Below are 26,634 nucleotides of genomic sequence, written 5' to 3'. Positions count from 1 at the left end.
TGCATTGAATCAAGCGTGAGCTGACTTTCCTCTTCCTCATCGTTGTCACAATTTGCAACAAGATGGAAGAAAGACTCTAGACTGTCTTCATCCTCTTCTCTCTTCAGCTGAGTCCCTGTCCTGCATTGCTAGGATGGATTAGCAGCTAAAGATAGTAGAATGGAAAAATGAGCTAGAATGAGACCTGCAGGATAAAGGGGGAAAAGAGGTGTAAGTTTGAATTTCTGTGGTTCTGCAGAGGAATCCAGCATTATCGAGACTTAACAACTAACCTAATGCCAGCACTGAAATTGGTGAAACTCTTCGCAGTCACAATAAACAGAGGACATTGATTCACAATGACATAAGAACCAGAGACAAGAAGAATTTTCTTTTTCGGCATTGTTATGATCTGGAATGTGCTGCCTAAGGGAGCGGTGAAAGCAGATACATTAATACTTTCCTAAGGGAATTGGATAAATACTTAAAGGGAAAAAGATTACAAGGCTTTCGGGAAGAGGCAATGGGATTCTCTTGAATTCAATAAAAATGCTCTTTCGAAGACATGATGAGCTAAACAGCCTCCTTTTGTGGTGTAAGACTATGGCGGAATTTACTGGCACTCCTGCCCTGATGCCGGGGACAGGTGAGGCTGGGAGAACGGCATTCTTCGTTGGCCTTGGGAGGGATCGTATGAACCTCAGGTGGACGTGCCAATAAAATTCTGCCTTCAGATTCTGTGATAAGAAAAACAAGATGTGTGTTTACAGTAATGCTTTTGTAATCAACTGTCTTTGTTTGGCACAGGAGACAACATTTATGAATCACGGTGCTTTTGGCGGCACTTTGAAAGATGCTCTGGATGTTGCCCAGGTGAGATCCCAGCAATATTAGCCAAGAGACTCTAGTTGCCATCACAAACAAACTTGATCTATTTTGGGTGAAAGGGACGTATTGGGAGTGGAGAATAGCTGATTGTTGCCTAATTGTTGTTTGGAAAAAGCAGCTGTAAGCACTATAGTGCTGAATACTTGTCTAATCCAATTAAGCTAATTATCACTAATAAGTGGTTATGTAGTAAACATTTCAAATATTTCACAGCTACTACATCACGTGTGGCGTGTTGCTAACTCATATTAAAAACAGCTTGTTGCTACAATTTGTGTACTTGTACTGGATAAGTTGTTCTCATTGACACCAGCCTTGTTAGGGTTCCTTGATACAAAATTTGGTCAAATGCAGCCTTGTTGTCAAGGACAGTTCACTGTCACCTCACCTCTGGCATTCAGCTCTTTTGTCCATGTTTGAAGCAAGGGTGTAATGAGGTCAGGAGCTGAGTGACCCTGACGGAACACAAACTGAGTGTCAGGAAGCAAGTTATTGCTAAACAAATGCCGCTTGAAAGCGCTGTTGATGACCACTTCCATTACTTTACTGATGCTCCAAAACCGAAAACAACAACCCACAACATCACTTGGCAGCTTCATGTGCAGCGCTTGTGGGAGAACCTGCCTCTCAAAGATTGCCTTTCAGAGCCATCAGCTAAGATGCACCAAGTGAAGACACCCATCTAAATGAATCGCTTGCTGTGTGTCCATCATCACTCGCAAATAGAAGGATGCCAACAGAGGAGGAAATAAGTGAAAATGAGAAGGAAGTACAGAAGCATAAACCACTTGTGATGAAGGTCATAGAATCATAGAATCCCTACAGTGCAGAAGGAGACCATTTGGCCCATCGAGTCTGCACTGACCACAATCCCACCCAGGCCCTATTCCCGTAACCCCACATATTTATCCTGCTAAACCCCCTGACACTAGGCTCAATTTAGCATGGCCAATCAACCTAACCCACACATCTTTGAACTGTGGGAGGAAACCGGAGCACCGGGAGGAAACCCATGTACTGGTTTCCTCTGGGTACTATATTGATGGGACTGATGACTGATCTGCTGTAAGATGGGTCCAGCATAGTGATCATACAGCATGCTTTCAACAGGAAATATCATTGCACCGTGCCCATGCTGATAATTTATTTGCTTCCATACATACAACTTTAGAAATTGATATTGTTCAGCTAGGCAACAGTTGTAAGGATTGCAGGCTACCATTAATAATATGGCAATATAGTGACTAGGCACAGTAGAATCACTAATCATGAGTATCCCCACTGAGATGCGGAGGCTTTGGCGGACAAATTCCTTATTGCAGTCATGCTAGATTTCAACCCGCTTGTATAAATGTTACAAGACAACCATGAAAGAAAGAACTTGCATTTCTGTGCCACCTTTCACAACCTCAGGACAATCCCATGTTATATTCTGGAAAGCCATCCAGTGGAGGCTGATCTGATCTTCACTCAGTCTTACATTTATTGACAGAGTGAAATTCAACCCTTACACCTCCTAGCTCAACCACACCACAGTTTTAGTGAGTATCTCTTTATACATGCTCTATTAAATGAAATCGCAATTAATGCTTCCACCTGCATATAATTAAACGCTATTGATATACAATTAACACCCAAACACTTCACAGAACTTTTCTTTAATGTATAGCCACTGTTTTAACATAGTTAATAAAAGAGTGATTCTGAGTCTACGCTATATATCTTCAATGTTGTGTAAAGCAACTGGTTCACACTCAATAAACCAGCAGTTCTGTATTATGCCACTTGTACAGCACCACATTCAGTACTGTCTCTGAAAGCAATGAGCTTACTGGAAATCCAGCCATTTCAGAGTATTGTGTATATTGATATTCTTGCCTCCCAGTTCCCTAGATAATAGGGTTTTTCTGCCCTCCATTCTTTCCCTGCCTCTGTGCTTGCTTAATACCTGTTATATCTTGAACTTTTCCCAGTCCTGATCAAAAGTAATTGACTTGAAATATTAAACACACCGGTGAAACTGGCTTCAGAGCACTGGCCACCATTTTGCAAGGGCATCCCAATCTCACAGTGCATGGGTGACCCCTCCCACCCCCCATGGACATCGGACACCCCCCCCCTTGTCAGCGACATGCTCACCCCCCCCCCCCCCCCACCCCACTAAGGGTTGCCCACAGAGGGGCATCAGGGCATTCCCAATGGGTCCCCTGACTGGCCCCCAACATGTCCCCCAACCATGATCCCCTTCATGATACAACCCTGTATGAAATCATAGAAACCCTACAGCACAGAAAGAGGCCATTCGGCCCATCGAGTCTGCACCGACCATGTATGACCCATGTATGACCCCTTACACAGCCCCCCTTCATAGCCCCTCTGCATAACCCCTCTGCAGAGCCCCCCTGTCATTGCCCCATCCTCCAGCACTGCCCCAACACACCAGTGGTGCCTGTTGTTCACTTCTGGGGTGCCTGCTGTCCACTGGTGAGGTGCCTAATCTCTGCTGCCAATATGTGTGGTGGCACTGCCAGGATGTCTGTTGGGCACCGCCAGATGGGCACTGCCCAATGAGCACTATCAAGCCATGCTTCCGACCACCCAGAGTCTTCAATGACCTCTGAGACCCCCGGCATGAGCAGCTCGTACTAGTACAGACCAGTAGTGGTTCATGTGGATGTGACATCTTGCCAGAGAGGTGGGAAGCAGTTCGCACCACTTGGAAGGGGCCCGGAAGATTGGAAACTGTTTGGTGCTGGGCACGAATCGGATTTTTAGCATCGCACACTAATTTCCCGTCTTGTGGCACTGTTCGCTAGGCATGGCGATGTGGTAAAATCAGCCCCACATTTTTAAACCCGCAGGGCAAACATGGAATAATAAATAAACTTTATTTTTAAACTCACAAAAGCACTTGGTGCTGAAGTTGTTTAAATTGAGACCAAACAGAATTTGGGTAAGAAAATACACACACCTCACATACGGGTGGCACAGTGGATAGCACTGCTGCCTCACAGCTCCAGGGATTTGGGTTCGATTCCCGGCTTGGGTCACTGTCTGAGTGGAGTTTGAACGTTTTCCCCGTGTCTGCTTGGGTTTCCTCCGGGTGCTCCGGTTTCCTCTCACAGTCCAAAGATGTGCGGGTTAGGTTGATTGGCCATGCTAAAATTGCCCCTTAGTGTCCCAGGATGCGTAGGTTAGAGGGATTAGCGGGGTAAATATGTGGAGTTACGGGGATAGGGCGTGGGTGGGATTGTTGTCGGTGCTGACTCGATGGGCTGAATGGCCTCCTTCTGCACTGTAGGGTTTCTTTCTTTCTAAAACATGTTGATCAAGTACAGTAAGAAAATACACAAATTGTGTCCGTGATACAGATTTTTATTTATCTTTATTTTAAATGATCGCGGCATTCAGAAGAATAGCAATTGTTTAATTATTTTAAACTCTCTTACAGAAATGGCAGGTGCATATTGAACGACAACCTCTGCGGTTTTATGACAGAGAGCTGCTGCCTCATCTGGTATTTGTTACCAAGCGATTAGCTGAGTTTGTGGGTATGAAATGTTGCATTTTTCTTTTCCCCACTCTCATATATTGTATAGTATCTCTGTGTTTCTGTTTCCCACTGTTTTGATATTTTTGACACAATTTACTACATCCATTAGAGGTTATTTTTGCTGTATTTCAGATTGCTCTCCTACTGATTTAGTGCTGGTACCAAATGTTACCATGGCAATGAACTGTGTTGTAAGAAGTCAGGATCTGAAGCAGGGCGACACAGTATTCATGCTAAATGTGACCTATGGTACGTACACTCTTGCGCTAATTAAATTCTAACTGACAATATTTCATTAAAAACAAACCGTTTTTGTCATCCACTGACCCCAAAATTCTTTGGAGTGTTCAATGGTTCTCCTGTTGTAATTTTGGCAGAAGACCATTAGAACTACAACCTCCCCGCCCCTGCTCCCTCTGAGGAAAACAGCAAAAGACCTGGTTGAAACCAAAAAAGAAAATGCTGGAAAATCTCAACAGGCCTGACAGCACCTGTGGAGAGAGAATAGAGCTAACTGTTCGAGTCTGGAGGACCCTTTGTCAGTTTGTACGACCAGGTTGTACTGGCTCTGCCAATGTCTGGGAAATTTCTGATTGAATTTGTAAAGCTATTTGTGAGAATCACTGTTGAGATTCAGGTAAAACGAGCAGCCCAGACTCCCAAAGAAAGCACAGAAACATAGAAAATAGGAACAGGAGGAGGCCATTTGGCCTTTCGAACTTGCTCTGCCATTCATTATGATCATGAACCTGGACCAGCCAGAGCTATTTTCTTCCCACTAATTTTCTTTACCCTATTATAGAAAGGATATTATTAAACTAGAAAGAGTGCAGAAGAGATTTACTAGGATGCTACCGGGACTTGATGGTTTGAGTTATAAGGGGGGGCTGGATAGACTGGGACTTTTTTCTCTGGAGCATAGGAGGGGTGATCTTATAGAGGTCTATAAAATAATGAGGGGCATAGATCAGCTTAGATAGTCAATATCTTTTCCCAAAGGTAGGGGAGTCTAAAACTAGAGGGCATAGGTTTAAGGTGAGAGGGGAGAGACACAAAAGGGTCCAGAGGGGCAATTTTTTCACTCAGAGGGAGGTGAGTGTCAGGAACAAGCTGCCAGAGGCATAGAACATAGAACAGTACAGCACAGAACAGGCCCTTTGGCCCACGATGTTGTGCCGAGCTTTATCTGAAACCAAGATCAAGCTATCCCACTCCCTATCATCCTGGTGTGCTCCATGTGCCTATCCAATAACTGCTTAAATGTTCATAAAGTGTCTGACTCCACTATCACTGCAGGCAGTCCATTCCACACACCAACCACTCTCTGCGTAAAGAACCTACCTCTGATATCCTTCCTATATCTCCCACCACGAACCCTATAGTTATGCCCCCTTGTAATAGCTCCATCCACCTGAGGAAAAAGCCTTTGGCTTTGATCTTTGGGTCCTCGCTGTCCACGGGGCTGGTGCCAGAAGACTGGAGAATGGCGAATGTTGTTCCTCTGTTTAAGAAAGGGAATAGAAATGACCCTGGTAATTATAGACCGGTTAGTCTTACTTCGGTGGTTGGTAAATTGATGGAAAAGGTCCTTAGAGATGGGATTTACGACCATTTAGAAAGATGCGGATTAATCCAGGATAGTCAGCACGGATTCGTGAAGGGCAAGTCGTGCCTCACAAATTTGATTGAATTTTTTGAGGAGGTAACTAAGTGTGTTGATGAAGGTAGGGCAGTTGATGTCATATACATGGATTTTAGTAAGGCGTTTGATAAGGTCCCCCATGGTCGGCTTATGATGAAAGTGAGGAGGTGTGGGATAGAGGGAAAGTTGGCCGATTGGATAGGTAACTGGCTGTCTGATCGAAGACAGAGGGTGGTGGTCGATGGAAAATTTTCGGATTGGAGGCAGGTTGCTAGCGGAGTGCCGCAGGGATCAGTGCTTGGTCCTCTGCTCTTTGTGATTTTTATTAATGACTTAGAGGAGGGGGCTGAAGGGTGGATCAGTAAATTTGCTGATGACACCAAGATTGGTGGAGTAGTGGATGAGGTGGAGGGCTGTTGTAGACTGCAAAGAGGCATAGATAGGATGCAAAGCTGGGCTGAAAAATGGCAAATGGAGTTTAACCCTGATAAATGTGACGTGATTCATTTTGGTAGAACTAATTTAAATGTGGATTACAGGGTCAAAGGTAGGGTTCCGAAGACTGTGGAGGAACAGAGAGATCTTGGGGTTCATATCCACAGATCTCTAAAGGTTGCCACTCAAGTGGATAGAGCTGTGAAGAAGGCCTATAGTGTGTTAGCTTTTATTAACAGGGGGTTGGAGTTTAAGAGCCGTGGGGTTATGCTGCAACTGTACAGGACCTTGGTGAGACCACATTTGGAATATTGTGTGCAGTTCTGGTCACCTCACTATAAGAAGGATGTGGAAGCGCTGGAAAGAGTGCAGAGGAGATTTACCAGGATGCTGCCTGGTTTGGAGGGTAGGTCTTATGAGGAAAGGTTGAGGGAGCTAGGGCTGTTCTCTCTGGAGCGGAGGAGGCTGAGGGGAGACTTAATAGAGGTTTATAAAATGATGAAGGGGATAGATAGAGTGAACATTCAAAGACTATTTCCTCGGGTGGATGGAGCTATTACAAGGGGGCATAACTATAGGGTTCGTGGTGGGAGATACAGGAAGGATATCAGAGGTAGGTTCTTTACCCAGAGAGTGGTTGGGGTGTGGAATGGACTGCCTGCAGTGATAGTGGAGTCAGACACTTTAGGAACATTTAAGCAGTTATTGGATAGGCACATGGAGCACACCAGGAAGATAGGGAATGGGATAGCTTGATCTTGGTTTCAGATAAAGCTCGGCACAACATCGTGGGCCGAAGGGCCTGTTCTGTGCTGTACTGTTCTATGTTCTAAATAGTCTTTGAACGTTCACTCTATCTATCCCCTTCATCATTTTATAAACCTCTATTAAGTCTCCCCTCAGCCTCCTCTGCTCCAGAGAGAACAGCCCTAGCTCCCTCAACCTTTCCTCATAAGACCTACCCTCCAAACCAGGCAGCATCCTGGTAAATCTCCTCTGCACTCTTTCCAGCCCTTCCACATCCTTCTTATAGTGAGGTGACCAGAACTGCACACAATATTCCAAATGTGGTCTCACCAAGGTCCTGTACAGTTGCAGCATAACCCCACGGCTCTTAAACTCCAACCCCCTGTTAATAAAAGCTAACACACTATAGGCCTTCTTCACAGTTCTATCCACTTGAGTGGCAACCTTTAGAGATCTGTGGATATGGACCCCAAGATCTCTCTGTTCCTCCACAGTCTTCGGAACCCTACCTTTGACCCTGTAATCCACATTTAAATTAGTCCTACCAAAATGAATCACCTCACATTTATCAGGGTTAAACTCCATTTGCCATTTTTCAGCCCAGCTTTGCATCCTATCTATGTCTCTTTGCAGCCTACAACAGCCCTCCACCTCATCCACTACTCCACCAATCTTGGTGTCACCAGCAAATTTACTGATCCACCCTTCAGCCCCCTCCTCTAAGTCATTAATAAAAATCACAAAGAGCAGAGGACCAAGCACTGATCCCTGTGGCACTCCGCTAGCAACCTGCCTCCAATCCGAAAATTTTCCATCGACCACCACCCTCTGTCTTCGATCAGACAGCCAGTTACCTATCCAATCGGCCAACTTTCCCTCTATCCCACACCTCCTCACTTTCATCATAAGCCGACCATGGGGGACCTTATCAAACGCCTTACTAAAATCCATGTATATGACATCAACTGCCCTACCTCCATCAACACACTTAGTTACCTCCTCAAAAAATTCAATCAAATTTGTGAGGCAAGACTTGCCCTTCACAAATCCGTGCTGACTATCCCGGATTAATCCGCATCTTTCTAAATGGTCGTAAATCCCATCCCTAAAGACCTCTTCCATCAATTTACCAACCACCGAAGTAAGACTAACCGGTCTATAATTACCAGGGTCATTTCTATTCCCTTTCTTAAACAGAGGAACAACATTCGCCATTCTCCAGTCCTCTGGCACCATCCCCGTGGACAGTGAGGACCCAAAGATCAAAGCCAAAGGCTCTGCATTCTCATCCCTTGCCTCCCAAAGAATCCTAGGATATATTTCATCAGGCCCAGGGGACTTATCGACCTTCAGTTTATTCAAAACTGCCAGTACATCCTCCCTCCGAACATCTATTTCCTCCAGCCTATTAGCCTGTAACATCTTCTCTTCCTCAAAAACATGGCCCCTCTCCTTGGTGAACACTGAAGAAAAGTATTCATTCATCACCTCGCCTATCTCTACTGACTCCATACACAAGTTCCCACTACTGTCCTTGACCGGCCCTAACCTCACCCTGGTCATTCTTTTATTCCTCACATAAGAGTAAAAAGCCTTGGGGTTTTCCTTGATCCGACCCGCCAAGGACTTCTCATGTCCCCTCCTAGCTCTCCTAAGCCCCTTTTTCAGCTCGTTCCTTGCTAACTTGTAACCCTCAATCGAGCCATCTGAACCTTGTTTCCTCATCCCTACATAAGCTTCCCTCTTCCTGTTCACAAGACATTCCACCTCTTTCGTGAATCATGGTTCCCTCACTCGGCCATTTCCTCCCTGCCTGACAGGGACATACCTATCAAGGACACCCAGTATTTGTTCCTTGAAAAAGTTCCACTTTTGATTAGTTCCTTTCCCTGACAGTTTCTGTTCCCAACTTATGCCCCCTAATTCTTGTCTAATCGCATCATAATTACCTCTCCCCCAATTGTAAACCTTGCCCTGCCGTACGGCCTTATCCCTCTCCATTGCAATAACAAAAGACACCGAATTGTGGTCACTATCTCCAAAGTGCTCTCCCACAACCAAATCTAACACTTGGCCCTGTTCATTTCCCAGTACCAAATCCAATGTGGCCTCACGTCTTGTCAGCCTATCCACAGGTAGTAGTAGAGGAGGGTATAAATTTGTCTTTCAAAAAGCATTTAGACAGTTACATGGGTACGATAGGTTTAGAGGGATATGGGCCAAATGCGGGCAATTGGGACTAGCTTGGGGTTTTTTTAAAAAAAGGCATGGATAAGTTGGGCCGAAGGACCTGTTTTCATGCTGTAAACCTCTATGTCTCTAATATCCAGTTTTGGCATTTCTCAGTTGAGATACCACACTCCAGAGACTCCAGGATTAATTTCAAAATCTTGAGGACTGAATCATAAAGTCCTTAGTGGTATTCTGAATGGAAAACAGATGCTCCAATTAACTGTAAATTTTATTTGTATTTGTTTTCCAAATTCAGTCTAACAACTCATTTAACAATCTAATAAGTTTTAATTTGTGTGATATATACTCTATGGTACTGAAAATTAATTATTACAAGTGTGGACTCTTATTCCTTTAGATTTTAATTCGCAGAGATTTTAAAAATCTAAATAAAAATGTTACTTCTTCTTTCTTTTTCTCTCTCTCTTAATCCAGAGGCCTTCCGTACTTGGTTTGACATTGAATTTACCACTCGAATCAACATTTTCTTCTCAGTCCTGGTGCTTTAATTTCACAAACTTCAATTTGATTGGTTTGTCCTGTTCACTCAGGTCCCAGATGCCCAGTTTCTCTGCTACAAAATTTCAGAAACTTGCAGCACCAAGTATCACTGTGATTAAACAGGCAGGCTGAAGTCTTAACTAACAATGAATGTCATTTGTTGCCCTGCTACTGCAAATTATGACTCATTTTCATTCTTCTAAGTACTTGGCCAATTTTTTTGGGCTCCTTAGGTCCTGTGAAAAAGCTTCTTAAACATGTTTGTGAAAACCGAGGAGCAACGCTGCAGGAAGAAAATGTGGAATTTCCGCTACTTGGACCGAGTCAGGTGCTGTTCTCAGGGCAACTTTACACAGGCAGTATTTCAAGTCCTGTTCTTTCTGCATTCCCAAGATGTGCTGAACTCAAGAGATAAAAGTTGGAAAAAAAAATTCACATTTATATAGTGCCTTTCACTACAACTGATTGTCCCAATGTGCTTTATAAGCCAATTAAGTATTTCTGAAGTGTAGTCATGGTTGTATTTAAGAAACAGGGCAAGCAATTTGTGCACTGCAAACTCCCACAAGCAGTAATATGATAATATTCACATAATCTATTTTGATGATGTTGATTGAAGAATTAATATTGACCCAGGGTAACTCCCCTAATTTTTTACATCACCTGAGAGGGCAGACAAGGGCCTCAATTTAAGGTCTTATCCGTTTGTGCTGATTTGTCAGATACCAAGTTTGGTCCCGTTCTATTGCTTTTTGTTTTTGGTATGCTTTGATTTAATTGGGTATGATTTATTATTATTGTCACATGTATTGGTATACAATGAAGAGTATTGTTTCTTGCGCACTATACCAACAAAGCATACCGTTCATAGAGCGCATGGGGGGTAAGAAAGGAGAGGGTGCAGAATGTAGTGTTGCAGTCATAACTAAGGTGTAGAGAAAGATGAACTTAATAAAAGGTAGGTCCACTCAAAGCAGGGAAAAAGCTGTTCTTGAGTCAGTTGGTACGTGATCTCAGACTTTTGTATCATTTTCCTGACAGAACAAGGTGGAAGAGAATGTCTGGAGTGCGTGGGGTCCTTGATTATGCTGGCTGCTTTCCAATGCAGTAGGAAGTGTAGACAGAGTCAATGGATGGGAAGCTGGTTTGTATGATGGATTGGACTACTTTCACAACCCTTTATAGTTTCTTGCTGTCTTGGTCAGAGCAAGCCATAATCAAGCTGTGATACAGTCAGAAAGAATGCTTTCTCCAACATGCAGTCTAATTTTTTTGTTGAAGTGCGTGGCCGATTTGGTGAAGTGGGCTGCCCTTTACATTTTTTGTGTGCCTGCACATATGCAGTAACCTAAAGGGGCCTACTTGTGCTAACATTCACAAGAACATCTGGATACATCCTGGGTCATCCTGACTCAAAACATTGGCTCTATTCTCTCTCCAAAGATGCTGTCAGACTTGCTGAGATTTTCCGGCATTTTCTGTGATGCTCTTCAGGTTCTGCTTGTGTCTGTCTGATGATTGCAGAGTGACTCTCGGGCTCATGTCTGAGTGAATGTGGGGGGCACGTGCCTTTGTCCCACTGCTCCAAGGAGGAGATAAGGGCTAAGGTTAAGGATTCAGTGAGTGATCAGGCAGTCTTTTGAGGATGCCTGACACTGAGGGTCTATATGTTGGGATTGCTTGGAAGACTTGCAGGAGTTTCTCAGTTTAAATGAGAAGATGAACCTTTCCTGTGGGACAGGGGTCAAAGACAGAGGTGTTGCAGTTTTGAGGGGCAATATTATTCAGCTTGGTGATTCATGACAGTGCAACATTAACAACTCCCTTACTAACAGTGTCTAACTTCACCCGAGCCCATTCTATGCATCTACAACTTCATAATCTTGCATGGCCTACCGCTAGGTAGGTGTTTGCCCAAAATGCACTCCAGAAGTGGAGGCAGCCTGTTGCTTTCTGATGCCTGTGGGTGTCCTCTGGTGGGCCTGAAACTGGAGGGACCCGACTGACTTTTGGGTATCACTGATATTGCCACATCTCCCAGTACTACCCCTGAGATGCACCGGTATCAGGAAGGGAGGATTCAGAAGGGCTAGAGACTGCCAGAGTCTATGTGATGGAAGGCCCCGGGATGGGATCCAGCGCTTGTGGTTCTCATGAGCCCCGGGTTACACCATGAGACAGAGGAGCTGCTGGAGTGAGCTCCAGGAGCCTCTGGGTCACCTGGCACTGACAGTCAGGAGACCCGCCATTGTCTGCACCATGGTGTCGAAGCCCTTAGCAACAACAATCTGTGTGTGGACCAAGCTCTGGAGTCCCTCAGCGATGGCCCTCTGTGATTGGGACATGCTCTTGAGGCCCTCAGCCATGATCCTCAGACACTGATCCATGCCTTTAACTCCACCACTCATGACTTGAACATCCTGTCCCAAGCTCTCCACTGAGGTCTCCACCCTTGCAGTGTTGGCCTGGTGCCATGCAATGCCAGAAACACCTCCTGTGGCTGAAGGCTTTGGGACTCCTCCAATTGGCCTTTCTGACAACCCCTGCTGCCTTTGCCCTTTGCATCTCCAGCAGCTCAGGGTGAAACTTGTGCAAAGGCACAGCATCTGGCTGGGGGACTGTTGTGTCCTGGGATCTAGCAGACCTTCAAATGCCCAATCTCTGGGATGTTCTTGTCTCCATCTGATGTACATCAGCAGCTGTGTGGTGCTCACCAGATAGTGACCCGGAAGCCTGTCTGCTAAGATCACCCACAGAGATTCTTGTCTCTACAATGGTGGGCGGAGTGGGTGACAGATGTGATGCCTCTTCCTTGTATTTCTTGGTGATCGCCTCCAAGATGCTATTCAGGGTTGCAGGGAGGTCTGTGCCTCTGGATGGCCAGCTTCATTAGATGATGATCCTGCAAGGCAAGATAAATGGTTTCAGTAAATTGGAAGGACAAAGGTCTAGGCACTTAAACTCACTTGAGATAGCTCATCTGGATGAAGGTGCAGTGGGTCCTCACTTCTCTGGTGCAGGTCAATCTCACTGCTGGGTACGGCTCACTCCTATCCCTCCCCTGCAAGCTGCATTGCCCTTTCTTTCTAGGCGTGAGGATTCCTAACTCGGGCATCCCCCCGCCCTTCTCTTATTTTCATCTGCAGGGACACATGGAGGACATTGTGAGGTGGACACCTGGCTTGTTGAGGGTCTATAGCAAGTGGCATATGTGGACACCGTGCCTGGGCAGAAAAGGGTTGTGATTAGGAGTACGGGGGTGGGGGCTTAGGAAAATGCTGGGAAGTCGGGTGATGGGCAGCTGCAAAGTGGCAGCAAGTCAATTAAGGGTGACATTCTAGAGATGAGAGACGGGACTGATATTGGGGGCGTGAGGGTGGAGGGGTGTGTGGGGGGGGCGGGGCGGTGGCAGGTGGTCACTCACCCTTGCAGCAAGTAGAAGGTCATTCATCTTCTTGTGGCATTGGGCCTCCATCCTCCTGGTCATGCTGCTAGCACTGACAACAGCTGCCGCCCAGGCAAGATTAGTGAAACTCAGAGGTCTCCTTTCAACACGTGGGTAAATGGTCGCCCACCTCTCTAATATGGCATAAAGCAGTCTGGTAAGGGCACCCTCCGAGAATCTGGGTATGGGTCCATCCTCCTGGCTTAACTGGGAGTGAGAGTTGAGGAACCATTTAAATTCAGCTCCCCCTTGATCACGACACTCAGTAGGACCCTAGGTCAGGCGAATGAGACGCCTGATGAGTCATTCTTGGTGTGTTTCACGTGGGGGATTGCCTTTTGACGAAGTGGTTGAAGATCATGAACCTGTGCCTGCATGAATCACGCTGCGTTTTGCACCCAGAATGACATTTGGGTGGAATTTTCCTGTCCCATCCCCCACAGGAATCGTAGTGGAGAGGGACAGGACCATGCAATGATCCGTTGATCTCCGGTGGGATTTTCCGGTCTGGGACGAGCGTGGCTGGAAAATCCCACCCTTTGTCATATTTTGGAAAAGTTCCACCCAGCATCTCTAGAAATGTCTTCTCATCCTATCCTGTGCACTTTAACTTTGGGAATGCTGCAAAGATCTATTCTTGGTGCCTCTTTCTCATCAAAAAACTGTTGACGGCAACATCTGCGGAAACTTGGTAAACATTCATATGTACATCGATGCCACTTAGCTCTATTATTTTTGATCCTTTCACAATCTTTATGTTGTCATATTATTGTTAGATATTGAATCTTCTTGCGAAGACCAAGGCCATTATCTTGAGCCATACCACAAACTTTGCACCCTCGTAACCATCAACATCCCTCTCCTTGGTCACTGTCTCACGCTGAAGCAGACTTTCCACATCCTTTGCCCTGTTGAGCTCAGGTTGAGTGACTGATGTCATATCCTGTTCATCAGATAACTTGCCTCCCTCTGGTTCATCCATACCACTACGTCAGCTTATTTACCACTACAACATTGATAGGCGGCGTGTCTCAGCTGCCTTTAGAAATTTTCTCCCCATACAAAATCAGTTTCTCCATCACTTTTCCCTTTTAAGAACATCCTTAAAACCCATAGCCAGAATTTTATGATCACAAACCCCCAGGAATTCCCTCCCCTCCTTGCTCTGGGGCCCCTGCCACTCACCTGTTGTCCGATCCCTGACACTTAGTTCCAGGCATATCCCAGAATCAAAGGATATGGGGTGGGGGGGGATCAGGCTATTGAGTTGGATGATCAGCCATGATCATAATGAATGAAGGAGCAGGCTCAACGGGCCGAATGGCCACCCCCTGCTCCTATTTTCTATGTTTCTAACTCTGTGCAGTGCTTCTTCTGACCACTGCAGAGATCCTGGCCAATCAGATTGGGGTGAGTGAAGGTGGAAGTCCCGCGTGTAATATGGCATTGGAGCTGCTGGATGGGGATGTGTTCCCTGGCATCCTGAAAATCCAGGATCAGTAGGCTGTTGTTGAGAAACAATTTCTGCACTGGAGTGTGACTAAGAATACAGCAAAATAAGAACAGTATTCCAAACCACTTTGATTGACAATAGCTAGGCTTAAATTTATCTCTCCAATTCACACGGAGTTGAAAGTTTACAGAAATAGGAGAAGGTTTTGCATAGGTGAACAAAGACATTCAATCTGTCCTCAAGCATTGATGCGCGACAATCAAGCACGAGGTACAAGGCTTCAGCGATTGAAGGCTTTTATTGACAAACAATGGAACTATCTAACACGAGTACACCAATCCAGACTGGAGGGGTCCCGCCTGAGCAGAGGGTCTTATACCTCTCCCCAGGAGGCGGGGCCCGACCGGGATGTGCCATAACAACATCCACCACAGGTATATTAATCCCACAGTGTAAACACCCTAACCCAACAACATTATAATAACCCCCACAGTGGCAACCCCCTAACCCAACAGTAACATTGGAATAACCCCACAGTGGTAACCAACGATGGTTCACCACAAGCATATTAGTGGCAGGATTCAACATCAGCAGAATATAGTGGATGGAGTCAACGACAATCAAATCTACAATCTGTATTCACTGTCACAGAGCCCAAGCACAATCTTTTTCCAAGGCTTCCTCAGATACTGAACTCTCATTTCAGATAATGCAACTCATTCATGCTACAGTGCCCTGATGTACCAGAGTGCTCTCGAAACCCCCTCATTACATCCTTCACCCCTCCCCCTCCCACACCTCATTCCCTTGGGTGTGACTCCTACCTCCAATATTGAAGGAATAGAAGTCCTTTGAAAGCACTCATCCAGATAAATGCCCTCTATCATACCCCAAATGTTGACTTGCCAGAAATAGCGGCCGCGATTCTCCCATCGCAACCTGCAACATTCCTGGCAGGTGGAGGTGGGAGATGCGCGTACCGGGATTTGCGCAAACACCCGGAACGCATGCGCATCTCCCAGTCACCTGTCAGACCACGCTGGAAACTGGCGGGAAAGCAGGTAAGTAATTTGAATCTTTTTAAAGTGTATTTTAAATATGCTTAGCAGGTCATTATCAGGAACGTTCAGATCCCGATCGAATCTCCCACCCTGCCAGGGGTACTTCATTCCGGCGGGGTTCAGACCAGCTTCCCACATTCGGGGAACTAGCGAGAGAATCTGCCGGAAAGAAGGGGGTGGCAATCGGGGTCCCCCAGTGGGCCGGGGAGTGGTGCTCCCTGGGCATGAGCACCCTGGCAGTGCCAGCCTGTGCCCCCTGGTACTGCCCAAGGGGCAAAGTGTCCATGCCCAGGGGGCACCTTGGCACTGCCCACCAGGCATCAGGCAGTGCCAAGGGGGCGGGTCCTACTGTGGGCAGGGCCTAGGAGCAATGGGTGGGGGGTCCCGTTGCCACTCTGCAGACAGGATCAATCTGGGCTGGAGGGAGGGCAGCGATTGGGGTTGGCGGGGGGGGGAGTGGGGCTGCTCCTGGGGGGGGTCTGACCCCAGAGGGGGTCAGCGGGGGCAGGTGGGATGTCTGCCGGGGGCGTGCGGGGGGGATTGCCACGGCTGAGGGGAGGTGGGCTGTGGATCGGGGCGCTCCGGGATGGGAGGGGGTCAGGGCTGGCCCAGGAATTGCTCTGGGGGCCGCGATCGGGCCATGCCGGGGGGCTGGAGGGGCAGCACTGCGGGGGCCCTGGGCTGGCCAGCGATCGGGCTGGCCAGCAAACGGGGAGTCTGAGAGATCGGGGCCACTGCGCATGTGCAGAGTTCCAGAACTGTCAGACTCTGGTGTGAATAGGCCCCACCCTCCTGGGAATTTAATGATATTCACAACTGGGACCTCTGCAGTGCACAGAGTGCGGAGATTCAGGTGAAGAAGCTGAACTGACTAAATAGTTGGGATTTAGAATTGTTTCCCTCCAATTCAGTACTTTTGGAGAATTCCAGCCAGCATTTCAGTTTTGCTGTCTGATAACTGCCCTCAGGATTCCTAGATAATGGATTAACTCACTAATTTTCTCAAACTGTCACTTGCTGCACCAGTGTTCAGTTTATTAATCGCAAAATCACCCCCAAAAAGTAAAGAAACATGAAATAAAGAAATTTACGATGCTGTAATTTGAACACTCGGAGGAGCAAAATAGGATGTAATTTATACATTTTTTTTCAGGAGTAGTACAGCATCTGTAAAAAATAATGTAGGAGCAATGCAGGGTAATCTTCCTCCATTTGTGCATGATTTCTTTCCACTCCTGGTCAGCTGTATCCAGAGCCTGCTCCGGTTACTGCTTACCAATTCAGTGCAGGGATCCTGAAACAGATATAAGGACCTTCATTTACATATGTCATACCTCATTAACACTTAAGTAGATCGGATCCATTTCCCTTTAATTAGCTTGGTGTTTTTAGTCTCCTGGCAGAAATTGTTCAACAACATTTATATTTATATAACATAGTGAAATGTTCCAAGGCACTTTCTACAAAGTATAACACTAAACCATATTAGGAGTTGAATTTGCTCAAAGTAACATTAAGAGTTGGATTGCCACTCCACTCTGAGTTTCTGACCCAAAAGCTTTCTCAATACTGTCTCACCCAACCTTCCGACTCAGGCCAGGAGAGATCCGAATCATGCAGCATGTCCCCAGGACCCAGGGTCGAGTGTAGCTCCGTTGGATGTAAGGAGGCGACACTCCATTTTTCTTCCCCCTGCCCCAATCTGCAAGGTCATGATATGGAGATGCCAGTGTTGGACTGGGGTAAACACAGTAAGAAGTCTCACAACACCAGGTTAAAGTCCAACAGGTTTATTTGGTAGCAAAAGCCACTAGCTTTCGGAGCGCTGCCCCTTCGTCAGGTAAGTGGGAGTTCTGTTCACAAACAGGGCACAAAGACACAAATTCAATTTACAAAATAATGATTGGAATGCGAGTCTTTACAGGGAATCCAGTCTTAAAGGTCACGGGCATTCAGCCTCTGATCTTCGGGTAAGCATTCTCCAAGGCAGCCTTCATGACACACGACAACGCAGAGTCGCTGAGCAGAGACTGATAGCCAAGTTCCGCACACATGAGGACGGCCTCGATCGGGATCTTGGGTTCATGTCACACTATCTGTAACCCCCATAACGACTTGCCTGGGCTTGCAAAATCTCACTAACTGTCCTGTCTGGAGACAATACACATCTCTTTAACCTGTGCTTAACCCTCCCTCCACTCATATTGTCTGTACCTTTAAGACTTGATTACCTGTAAAGACTCGCATTCCAATCATTATTTTGTAAATTGAGTTTGTGTCTTTATATGCCCTGTTTGTGAACAGAACTCCCACTGACCTGACGAAGGGGCAGCGCTCCGAAAGCTAGTGGCTTTTGCTACCAATTAAACCTGTTGCACTTTAACCTGGTGTTGAGAGACTTCTTACAATCTGCAAAGGACAGACGCCAAAGATAGAACTACTCCTTCCTGTTGAATGATTTTTTAAAAATTGGGGTACCCAGTCCCACCTGACTGCCCATACAAGCTTAATTGACCTTTGGTTATCTATTTAAATATGGTGGGCAGGCTGCCAATTTTGGCATTCCTTAGAATGTTCTACGCGGTATTATTTTAAGGGAAGTGCAAGAACAGAGGAACTTGGGGGTACATATTCAAATGTTTTTGAAGGTGACAGGGAGGGCTAGTTCTTATAGTGATTAAGAAAGCTTGTGGAATAAAAAAAACAAGAAAATTATGCTTAATCATTGATTAGTCCTCAGCTGAAGTATTGTGTATGTTTCTGGATGCCACCTTTAGCAGGGCATTGCTGTGGGCTCTCCCATTGGGCCAGCTGAGTTTCTGTCCTCTCTGCCATCGTAAATTGGACAGCCTTCTTCATTGTTTGCCTCTGGTAAGATTACACAGTTAGTCAGGTTGAAATGACCAGTGGGGCCAGTACTCACCTTGGTCCAAACTCAGAAAATCGCCAAAGGTGGTAAGATTCCACAGCCTCTCCCAATGTGCTATATCAAAATCCCTCATAATTTTGAATATTTTTATTTGGCCTTCCCTTAACCTTTTCTGTTTCGAGGAGGACAATTGCAGCCTCTCCGTTCTCTTCACATAAATGTATCACCTCATATCATCCTACTAAACCTTCCTCCTCTGTACCTTCTCCAACACTTTCATTGTGAATTGATGCAAGATTAACAATACTTTGAAAATATACTTCAGGCAGTTGGATTCTGTAGAAACAATTATTTAGCGGAAATATGACTACTAAATACAGTAATTTTAAATATTGACTTTCAACAGAATGAAACTCCATTGTAATTATCGGAACAGTACTGATATCTAACTAAAATGAACTGTGTTAAAGTTGGTCCAGGTTAAGCAAGTGCTGAAACATCCCAGAAATTCAGGCAGCTTCTGGCTGGATAAGGTACTTTCAGTGCACCAGTATGATGAGATCTGAGGCTGGCTCCCCAGATATCGGCACCAGAGCTTGGGAACCTGTGAGTCTACCGGTTGATGGAACATAAAGTTGTGGGTCAGGACCTTGGTTGGTTGCAGAAGTTCAGCATGAATGAGGGAGAAAATCAGCAGCAATAGGAGGGGCTTGAGTTTGGGGAATGGGAATTAACAATGCAGGCAGGAAGTCATGGAGGCACTGCTGCAGTTCTGGACTCCACACTCAAGATAAGCTACAAACCTTCATTGGTGCAGGAAACATCTGGGGCTTATTTCACGGAATGCTGGTCACAGTGGAGCTGGCTGCCTCAGGGCAACCCTGGCTGGGAGGGACGACCAAAAACAGGTGTCAGGGTCTTTATTTGCATTTGTCGCAGATTCAGCTGTTTCAGGGATAGGTATACAATGCCTCGTCATTTTCCTTACCCAATAAAGTGAACGAAGCACATGCAGCCAGAAAAATGCACATGCTTCTTGGCTATCATAGTGGAGTCTTAGTAATCCAATTAGCCCTTGGTAGTTCACACACCAAATTCTATAGCTGTGGCATTTGTAAACAATGATTAAAGCTTCTTTTGATTGAACTTGACAAGCTAAGAGATTGGTGGATAGAATATTAGACAATATATTATCTCAAAATTAAAGAAACTAAATACAGCAGGTTTGCTCAGTATTTTCTTTTCTGTTCTTTAGATTATTACAAAAGTGAAGGAGTCTTTGCAGCCTGGGACAAAATTGGCTGTGTTTGATCACATTCCCAGCAATGCACCATTTATCAATCCATTGCCAGAAATCATCAACATCTGTCACAAAAGGTAATGTACAAGAAAATCTAATTGTGCCATGCAGTAATTTTTGTAATTTTGTAATTCATTTATGGGGAGGAATGGGGTGCCAAGTGTGGTTTGGTGTATGCCTGAAGGTTGCAACCCATGACGTTCTGCCTCAAACTACCCGAGCCCCACACTCCCTCCATTAGTCCATGCTCCAAGCGCACGTGTTCAAAGAAACTAAAAAGCACACTTTTGAAATGCCTCTGTGATGTTTCCTCTGGTTTTCTTGTAGCAGTGTCCAGGATATTAATCTTTAATTCCGAGTGACTTCAGGGCACTCCTAGAGGGTTGGGAACACTGCGAAGGAAGAATTATGAAGTAAAATTATGCATGTTCGAATACATTTATTGCTTTCTTTATTCTTCCGAGAGACAATTTGCCTCAAGGAGAATAAGATAGTGCTTTATAGTGTTCAGAGATTGAGATGTTAATAAAAAAAATAACCAACATGAACAATGTCCTATTTTTTACTTTATGTATTAAACTGCCAACGTGGTTTCATTAAGTGATATCAAAGGAAACATTTTCACATTTCACTTGAATCATGTCAGATTATGCCATTTATAAATGAGCTAAAATTAAATCATAGCCACCAGTAGCTAAAAAGTTGGTTTTCCTTCATTTTGTTTTTAGTTTCTGTTTTTAAAGTGTCCGAAGATGTTTTATTATATGAAAGGTAAAGATTAAAGTTATAAAGATTAAACTTAGAATCATAGAATCCCAGTAGTGCAGAAGGAGGCCATTCGGCCTATCAAACCTGCACTGACACCAATCCCACCCAGGCCCTATTCCCTTAACCCCACTGCTAATCTCCCAGACACGAAGGGACAATTTAACATGTACAATGAACCTTACCGTTACATCTTTGGACTGTGGGAGGAAACCGGAGCACCCGGAGGAAACCCACGCAGACACGGGAGAATGTGCAAACTCCACACAGAAATGACCCAAGCCGGAATTGAACTTGGGTCCCTGGTGCTAAAGCAGCAGTGCTAGCCACTGTGCTACTGTGCCACTCAACTTATTATTAATAAGTTGTTGTTTTCTTCTGCTGAATAATATATTGAAACTGAAATTTGGTTACTGAGTTGTTAATTTTAACTTATTTACAAATCCCCAGTTTCGCTATCCTAATTTTTTGACCCTTTGTCAAGGTCCTCGCCTTCAGATATCCTCTCCACTTGCAACCATTAATGTTTGATCAGCCAGAGACAAAATTGAAACCACATTTGATAGGCAATGTTTCTATCCACTGGACTATTAACTGAAAAGGAAGAGTGTGAAGGGTTACGAGAAGAATGGCACTAGATAAACTGCTAATTTGAAGAACCTGTGCATACACGATGGGCCGAATGGCCTCTTTTTGCACTCTAACAATTCTGTGACTTTGTGATCTCACCTCCATTCAACAGAGTGTTCATCTCTCACATTTCTAAACTCCAGAGAACATAGTCTGATTTACCCATCCTCTCATCATAGGGTGACACTCCCAGTCCAAGAACCATAATTCTGATATGTCTGTGCAAATTTGCTACCAAATAAACCTGTTGGACTTTAACCTGGTGTTGTTAAAACTCTTACTGTGTTTACCCCAGTCCAACGCCAGCATCTCCACATCAATACTACTGTGCCATTCTTCTTCACTTTCCTTATTAAAATAATATTTCTAACCAACTTTGTTGTGAATTTATCTATGACTTGGACAACATTTTTAAATTGGTGAAATCTGTTATATATCTGATAGGGGCACTAAAGTACTTATCGATGGAGCACATGCACTTGGTGTAACGGATCTGAAGGTCAGGCAAGTAAATCCATGCTGCTAATTTTAGCTGATGGTGATTAGAAAGCTGTCGTGTTTCAAGGTGATTTAATCATGTTGGCTTTTTGACCTCCTCAGACTGGCTCAGTCCGACAGCTGTTTGAACTCATGACCTCTGGGTTATCAGTCCAGTAGCACAATTGATACACTACTTTATAATGTCACTGAATGAAGTATGTTTAAGGGTGAGGGCGAACGGCCAGAGACAATGGTTCACGTCGGTATCAATGATTCAGATAGGAAAGAGGATGTGGGTCTATTTCTGGGATCGAGGAAGGAAATTGATAAACAGGACCTCTAATGCAACTTATAGTTCCACATGCTAATGAGCATAGAACATCGAGTGAACACGCACCCAGAGAACTAGTGTAGGAGGGAAGACATCAGATTTCTGGGGCATTGGGATCGGTTCTGGGGCAGTGGGACCTGTACAAGATAGATGGGCTGGATCTTAACAGGATTGGGACTAGCATCCTCACAGGGCGGTTTGCCAGAGCTGTTGGAGAAGAGTTTAAATTAGATTGGCAGGGGAATGGGAAGATGAGAGGGAACTCAGATTCACAGAAAGCAAAACTGGTAAAAGGAAGTAGAACAATAGAAAGCAAAGGTAGAAGACAGATGAAGCATTGGCAAGCATCAAATAGGACCAGTATAGAGAATAAAGTTATTAAAGTAGAATTAAAGGGACTTTATCTGAATGCACGTGGCATTTGCAAAAAGGTTGATGATTTGAATGCACAAATTGAAGTAAATGGGTACGATTTAATTGGGGAGGTGGTGGCATTGTGGTATTATCACTGGACTAGTAATTCAGAGACCAGGGCTGGAATTCTCCCAAAAACATTGTGTGTCGAATTCGCGTGAAAACTGGAGTAATTCACACTTTTTTTAGTGGGAGTTCAGAGAAGAATCTCCCACACTCTGTGCACTGCAGATGTCACTAGCATCTATATCATTAAAAATCAGTGGATGGGGTCTATTACCACTGGAGAGGCCGGCAGCATAGTGCTGAGTGGGCCACTGCGCACGCGCCAATCTGTCAGCGCCAAGATCAGCGCATGCGCAGTAGCCCCATACTGACGGCCTCCCTATTGCTGGCCAGCTCGATCGCTGGCCCGACCATTCCTGGACCAGCGCCGAAACCCCTTCCTGGCCCGCCCCAATCTCCAGCTCTCCCCCCTTCCCGCAATCTCCCCCCTCCCCCGACCATCCCCCCCAACCCACAGACAGCCCATCCCAATCGCTAGCCTCTCTCCTTCCCCCACTAATCCTGTCCCACCCCCACCAGGCCCTCCCCCCACATGCCCCCTGGGCCTTGGCACTTTGCCCCTTGGGCAGTGCTGGGGGCACAGGCTGGCACTGCAAAGGTACCAATGCCCAGTGGCATCCCAACCACCTGACCCGATTGCCCCTCCTTCACTCCAGCGGGGTTGGGCCACTAGACTTTAGTCCTGGGCCCGCTAATGATATTTAAAATATATGAAAATACCTATTTAAATTGTCTTGGTGCCTCCGTCGATTTCTGGTGCAGAGCTGACGCCATTGGAAATCTGGCGTTGGGAGATGCTATTAGAGCGGGAACACATGCGCAAATCCCACGCATCGGCCACCATGAGATTCACCCAGCCTGCTGCGTTAAAAAATTATAGCAGCAGGATGGGAAAATTGACCCCCCCCCTCCCCCACCCCACCCCCGGTTAATGTTCTGGGGACCCAGGTCCAGATCCCACCATAGCAAATGGTGGAATTTGAATTCAGTAAAAATCTGGAATTAAAACCTAATGCTGACCATTGTCAATTTTCCTAAAAACCTATTTGGTTCTTTCGGGAAGCAGATCTGCCATCCTCACCTGGTCTGGCCTATGTGGTTGACTCTTAAATCCCTCTGAAATGGTCTAACAAGCTACTCAGTTCAGGGGCAGTTAGGGATGGGAAATAAATGCTGGCCCAGCCAGTGATGGACACACCCCATTAATGAATAGAGAAAAATTTAATTGCCATTACAGAAACATGGCTACAGGGTGACGAAAGTTGGAACTGAATATCCAAGGATATTTAGGAGATATAGGCAAAAAGGGAAAGGAGGTGGGAAAGCACTCTTAATAGATCAAAGTGGATTTTAAAAGTATTGGGATTTTCAGAAGGCTTTTAATAAGGTCTCACAAAGAGTTAGCAAATAAAATTAGAGCACATGAGATTGGGGAAAACATGCTTGTGTGGATTGAGAATTGATTAACAGATTGTAGGAATAAATAGATCATTCTCCAGATTGCAGGCTGTAACCAGTGGGGTGCTGCAAAGGTCCACAGCCGTTCACAATGTATAAAAATGATTTGGATGTGGAGACTAATTGTAATATTTCCAAATTTGCTGATGACACTAAACTGGTTGGGAACACAAGTTGTGAGAAGGATGCAAGGAAGCATCAAGAGGACTTGGACAGGCTAAGTGAATGGGCAAGATCGTGGTAGGTGGAATATAATGTGAATAAATGTGAAATTATTCACTTTGGTAGAAAAAACAAGAAGGCAGAGTATTTCATAAATAGTGAGAGTTGGGGAAGTGCAGGTGTCCAAAGTTTTCTGGGTGAGTCACCAAAAGCTAGCATGCAGATGCAGCCAGCAATTAGGAAAGCAAATAGCATGTTGGCCTTCATTGCAAAGGGTTTTGAATATCGAGTAAGGATGTCTTGCTGCAGTTATATAGAGCCTTTGTGAGACCACACCTGGAGTACTATACACATTTTTGATCCCCTTATTTAAGGAAGGATATATTTGCCATAGAAGGAGTGCAATGGAAGTTCACCAGATTAAACCCTGGGATGGCAAAATTGCCTTACAAGGAGAGATTGAGGAGACTGGGTCTGTATTCCCTCGAGTTTTGAAGAATGATGGGTGACCTCATTGAAACTTACAGAATTCTTACAAGGTGTGACGGGATGGATGGATAAGATGTTTACCCTGGCTGTTGAGTCAGGGAACAGTCTCAGAATAAGGGATAGGTGATTTTAGTCCGAGATTAGGAGGAATCCTTTCACTCATAGGGTGGTGAATCATTGGAATTCTCTACCCCAGAGGGCTATTGAAGCTCAATCACTGATTTTGTGCAAAACAGAAATGGACAAACTTCTGGAGACCATTGACATTGAGGGATATGGAGCAGGAAAGTGGTGGTGAGGTAGATGATCAGCCATAATCAAATTGAATGGTGGAGAAGGCTCAATGGGCTGAATGGCTTACTCCTGCTCCTATTCACTATGTTCCTGTGTTTAACTATAATAATTCTGTATCCCAGCTCTCTAGGTGCTGACTACTATACATCTAATTGCCATAAGTGGTTCTGTAGTCCAAAAGGTTGCGCCTTCTTGTATGTAAAGAAAGAGCTCCAGAGCTGCTTACAACCACTTGTAATTTCACATGGATTCGGCTTTGGCTTCAGTTCTGAGTACATCTGGACAGGTAAAGCAGACGTTCAACAACATGTTTACTATGAACAGATATTTTCAGTAAGATGCTTTTGCAAATGTTGTTTACAAATAAATATGAACAGTCCCCCAACCAACGAGCTCACGAAGTCATTATATTTATTTTGATTTGATTTGATTTATTATTGTCACATTTATTAGTATACAGTGAAAAGTATTGTTTCTTGCACGCTATACAGAAAAGCATACAGTTCATAGAGAAGGAAACGAGAGAGTGCAGAATGTAGAGTTAGAATGAAGTTTTAGAAGCATAGAACGAGAGTACAAGATAGAATTAGAAGGTATGCTGGGCACAGCTTGCAAGAAGTCGCTTCCCTCTGGCGCCATCTTGGATCATTATTTTTTTTTATAAAGGCAATACATATGACATGCTGAATCGTGCTATCACAGAAGTTGCTGTTGTTGAGCATTGGTTGATGCTAAGTTAGCCCATCTCAGATGACTGAGAGGTTGCTACTGTTGGCCTCAGTAAGCCCAAGCTAAGGACACACAAAAACTATGAAGTCTCATGGCACCAGGTCAAACATGGGCAAAGAAACCTCCTGCTGAATACCATGTGCAGTCTCCACTCAGCTGATGGATCAGTACTCCTCTATGTTGAACACCACTTGGAGGAAGTACTGAGGATGGTAAGATTACAGAATGTACTCTGGGTGGGAGACTTCAATGTCCAGCACCAAGAATGACTCGGTAGTACCACCACAGACCAAGTTGCCCGGGTCCTAAAGTACGTAGCTGCTAGACTGGGACTGTGACAGGTGGTGAGGGAACCAACAAGAGGGAAAAACATACTTGCCTTATCCTCACCAACCTGCCTGCCGCAGATGTATCTGTCCAGGACCGTATCGGTACAAGTGACCACCACACAGTTCGTGTCAAGACAAAGTGCTGTCTTCACATTGAGGATACCCTCCATTGTGTTGTGTGGCATTACCATCATGCTAAATGGGATAGACTTTGAACAGATCTAGCAACTCAAGACTGGGCATTCATGAGGTGCTGTGCACCATTAGCAGCAACAGAGTTGTACTCAACACAATCAATAACCTCATGGCTTGGCTTATCCCCTACTTTACCATTACCACCAAGCTGGAATTAAATCCTGGTTCAATAAAGAGTGCAGGAGGG

General features: G+C 45.2%; 2 protein-coding genes across 4 annotated transcripts in view; one reads left to right on the top strand and one right to left on the bottom strand.

Annotated features, from left to right (window-relative positions):
* LOC144493440 (uncharacterized) overlaps positions 1 to 26,634 on the top strand; it is a 131,913-nt gene that overhangs the window by 53,713 nt on the left and 51,566 nt on the right. The window contains exons 4-10 of one of the 2 annotated variants that reach the window (XM_078212350.1): positions 787 to 852; positions 4,319 to 4,418; positions 4,553 to 4,669; positions 10,211 to 10,305; positions 20,061 to 20,182; positions 21,945 to 22,004; positions 25,317 to 25,480. In XM_078212350.1, coding sequence (XP_078068476.1) covers positions 787 to 852; positions 4,319 to 4,418; positions 4,553 to 4,669; positions 10,211 to 10,305; positions 20,061 to 20,182; positions 21,945 to 22,004; positions 25,317 to 25,480 — 724 coding nt within the window. The remainder of the gene's footprint in view (positions 1 to 786; positions 853 to 4,318; positions 4,419 to 4,552; positions 4,670 to 10,210; positions 10,306 to 20,060; positions 20,183 to 21,944; positions 22,005 to 25,316; positions 25,481 to 26,634) is intronic. The other variant, XM_078212351.1, reaches the window with a different exon arrangement.
* cdk19 (cyclin dependent kinase 19) overlaps positions 17,209 to 26,634 on the bottom strand; it is a 329,688-nt gene continuing 320,262 nt past the window's right edge. Inside the window, exon 14 of one of the 2 annotated variants that reach the window (XR_013497746.1) lies at positions 17,209 to 17,230. Coding sequence is in view for 1 of the 2 variants with exons in the window: in XM_078212346.1 (XP_078068472.1) it covers positions 20,481 to 20,497 (17 nt within the window). In the remaining variant the exon portion in view is untranslated. Of the gene's footprint in view, positions 17,231 to 20,405; positions 20,498 to 26,634 lie in introns of those variants that run through there. The other variant, XM_078212346.1, reaches the window with a different exon arrangement.

This window comes from Mustelus asterias, chromosome 5 (genome assembly GCF_964213995.1).
Source record: "Mustelus asterias chromosome 5, sMusAst1.hap1.1, whole genome shotgun sequence".
Taxonomy (NCBI): domain Eukaryota; kingdom Metazoa; phylum Chordata; class Chondrichthyes; order Carcharhiniformes; family Triakidae; genus Mustelus; species Mustelus asterias.
The sequence above is the reverse complement of the archived record's forward strand: the minus strand, read 5'-3'. Positions and strand labels throughout refer to the sequence as shown.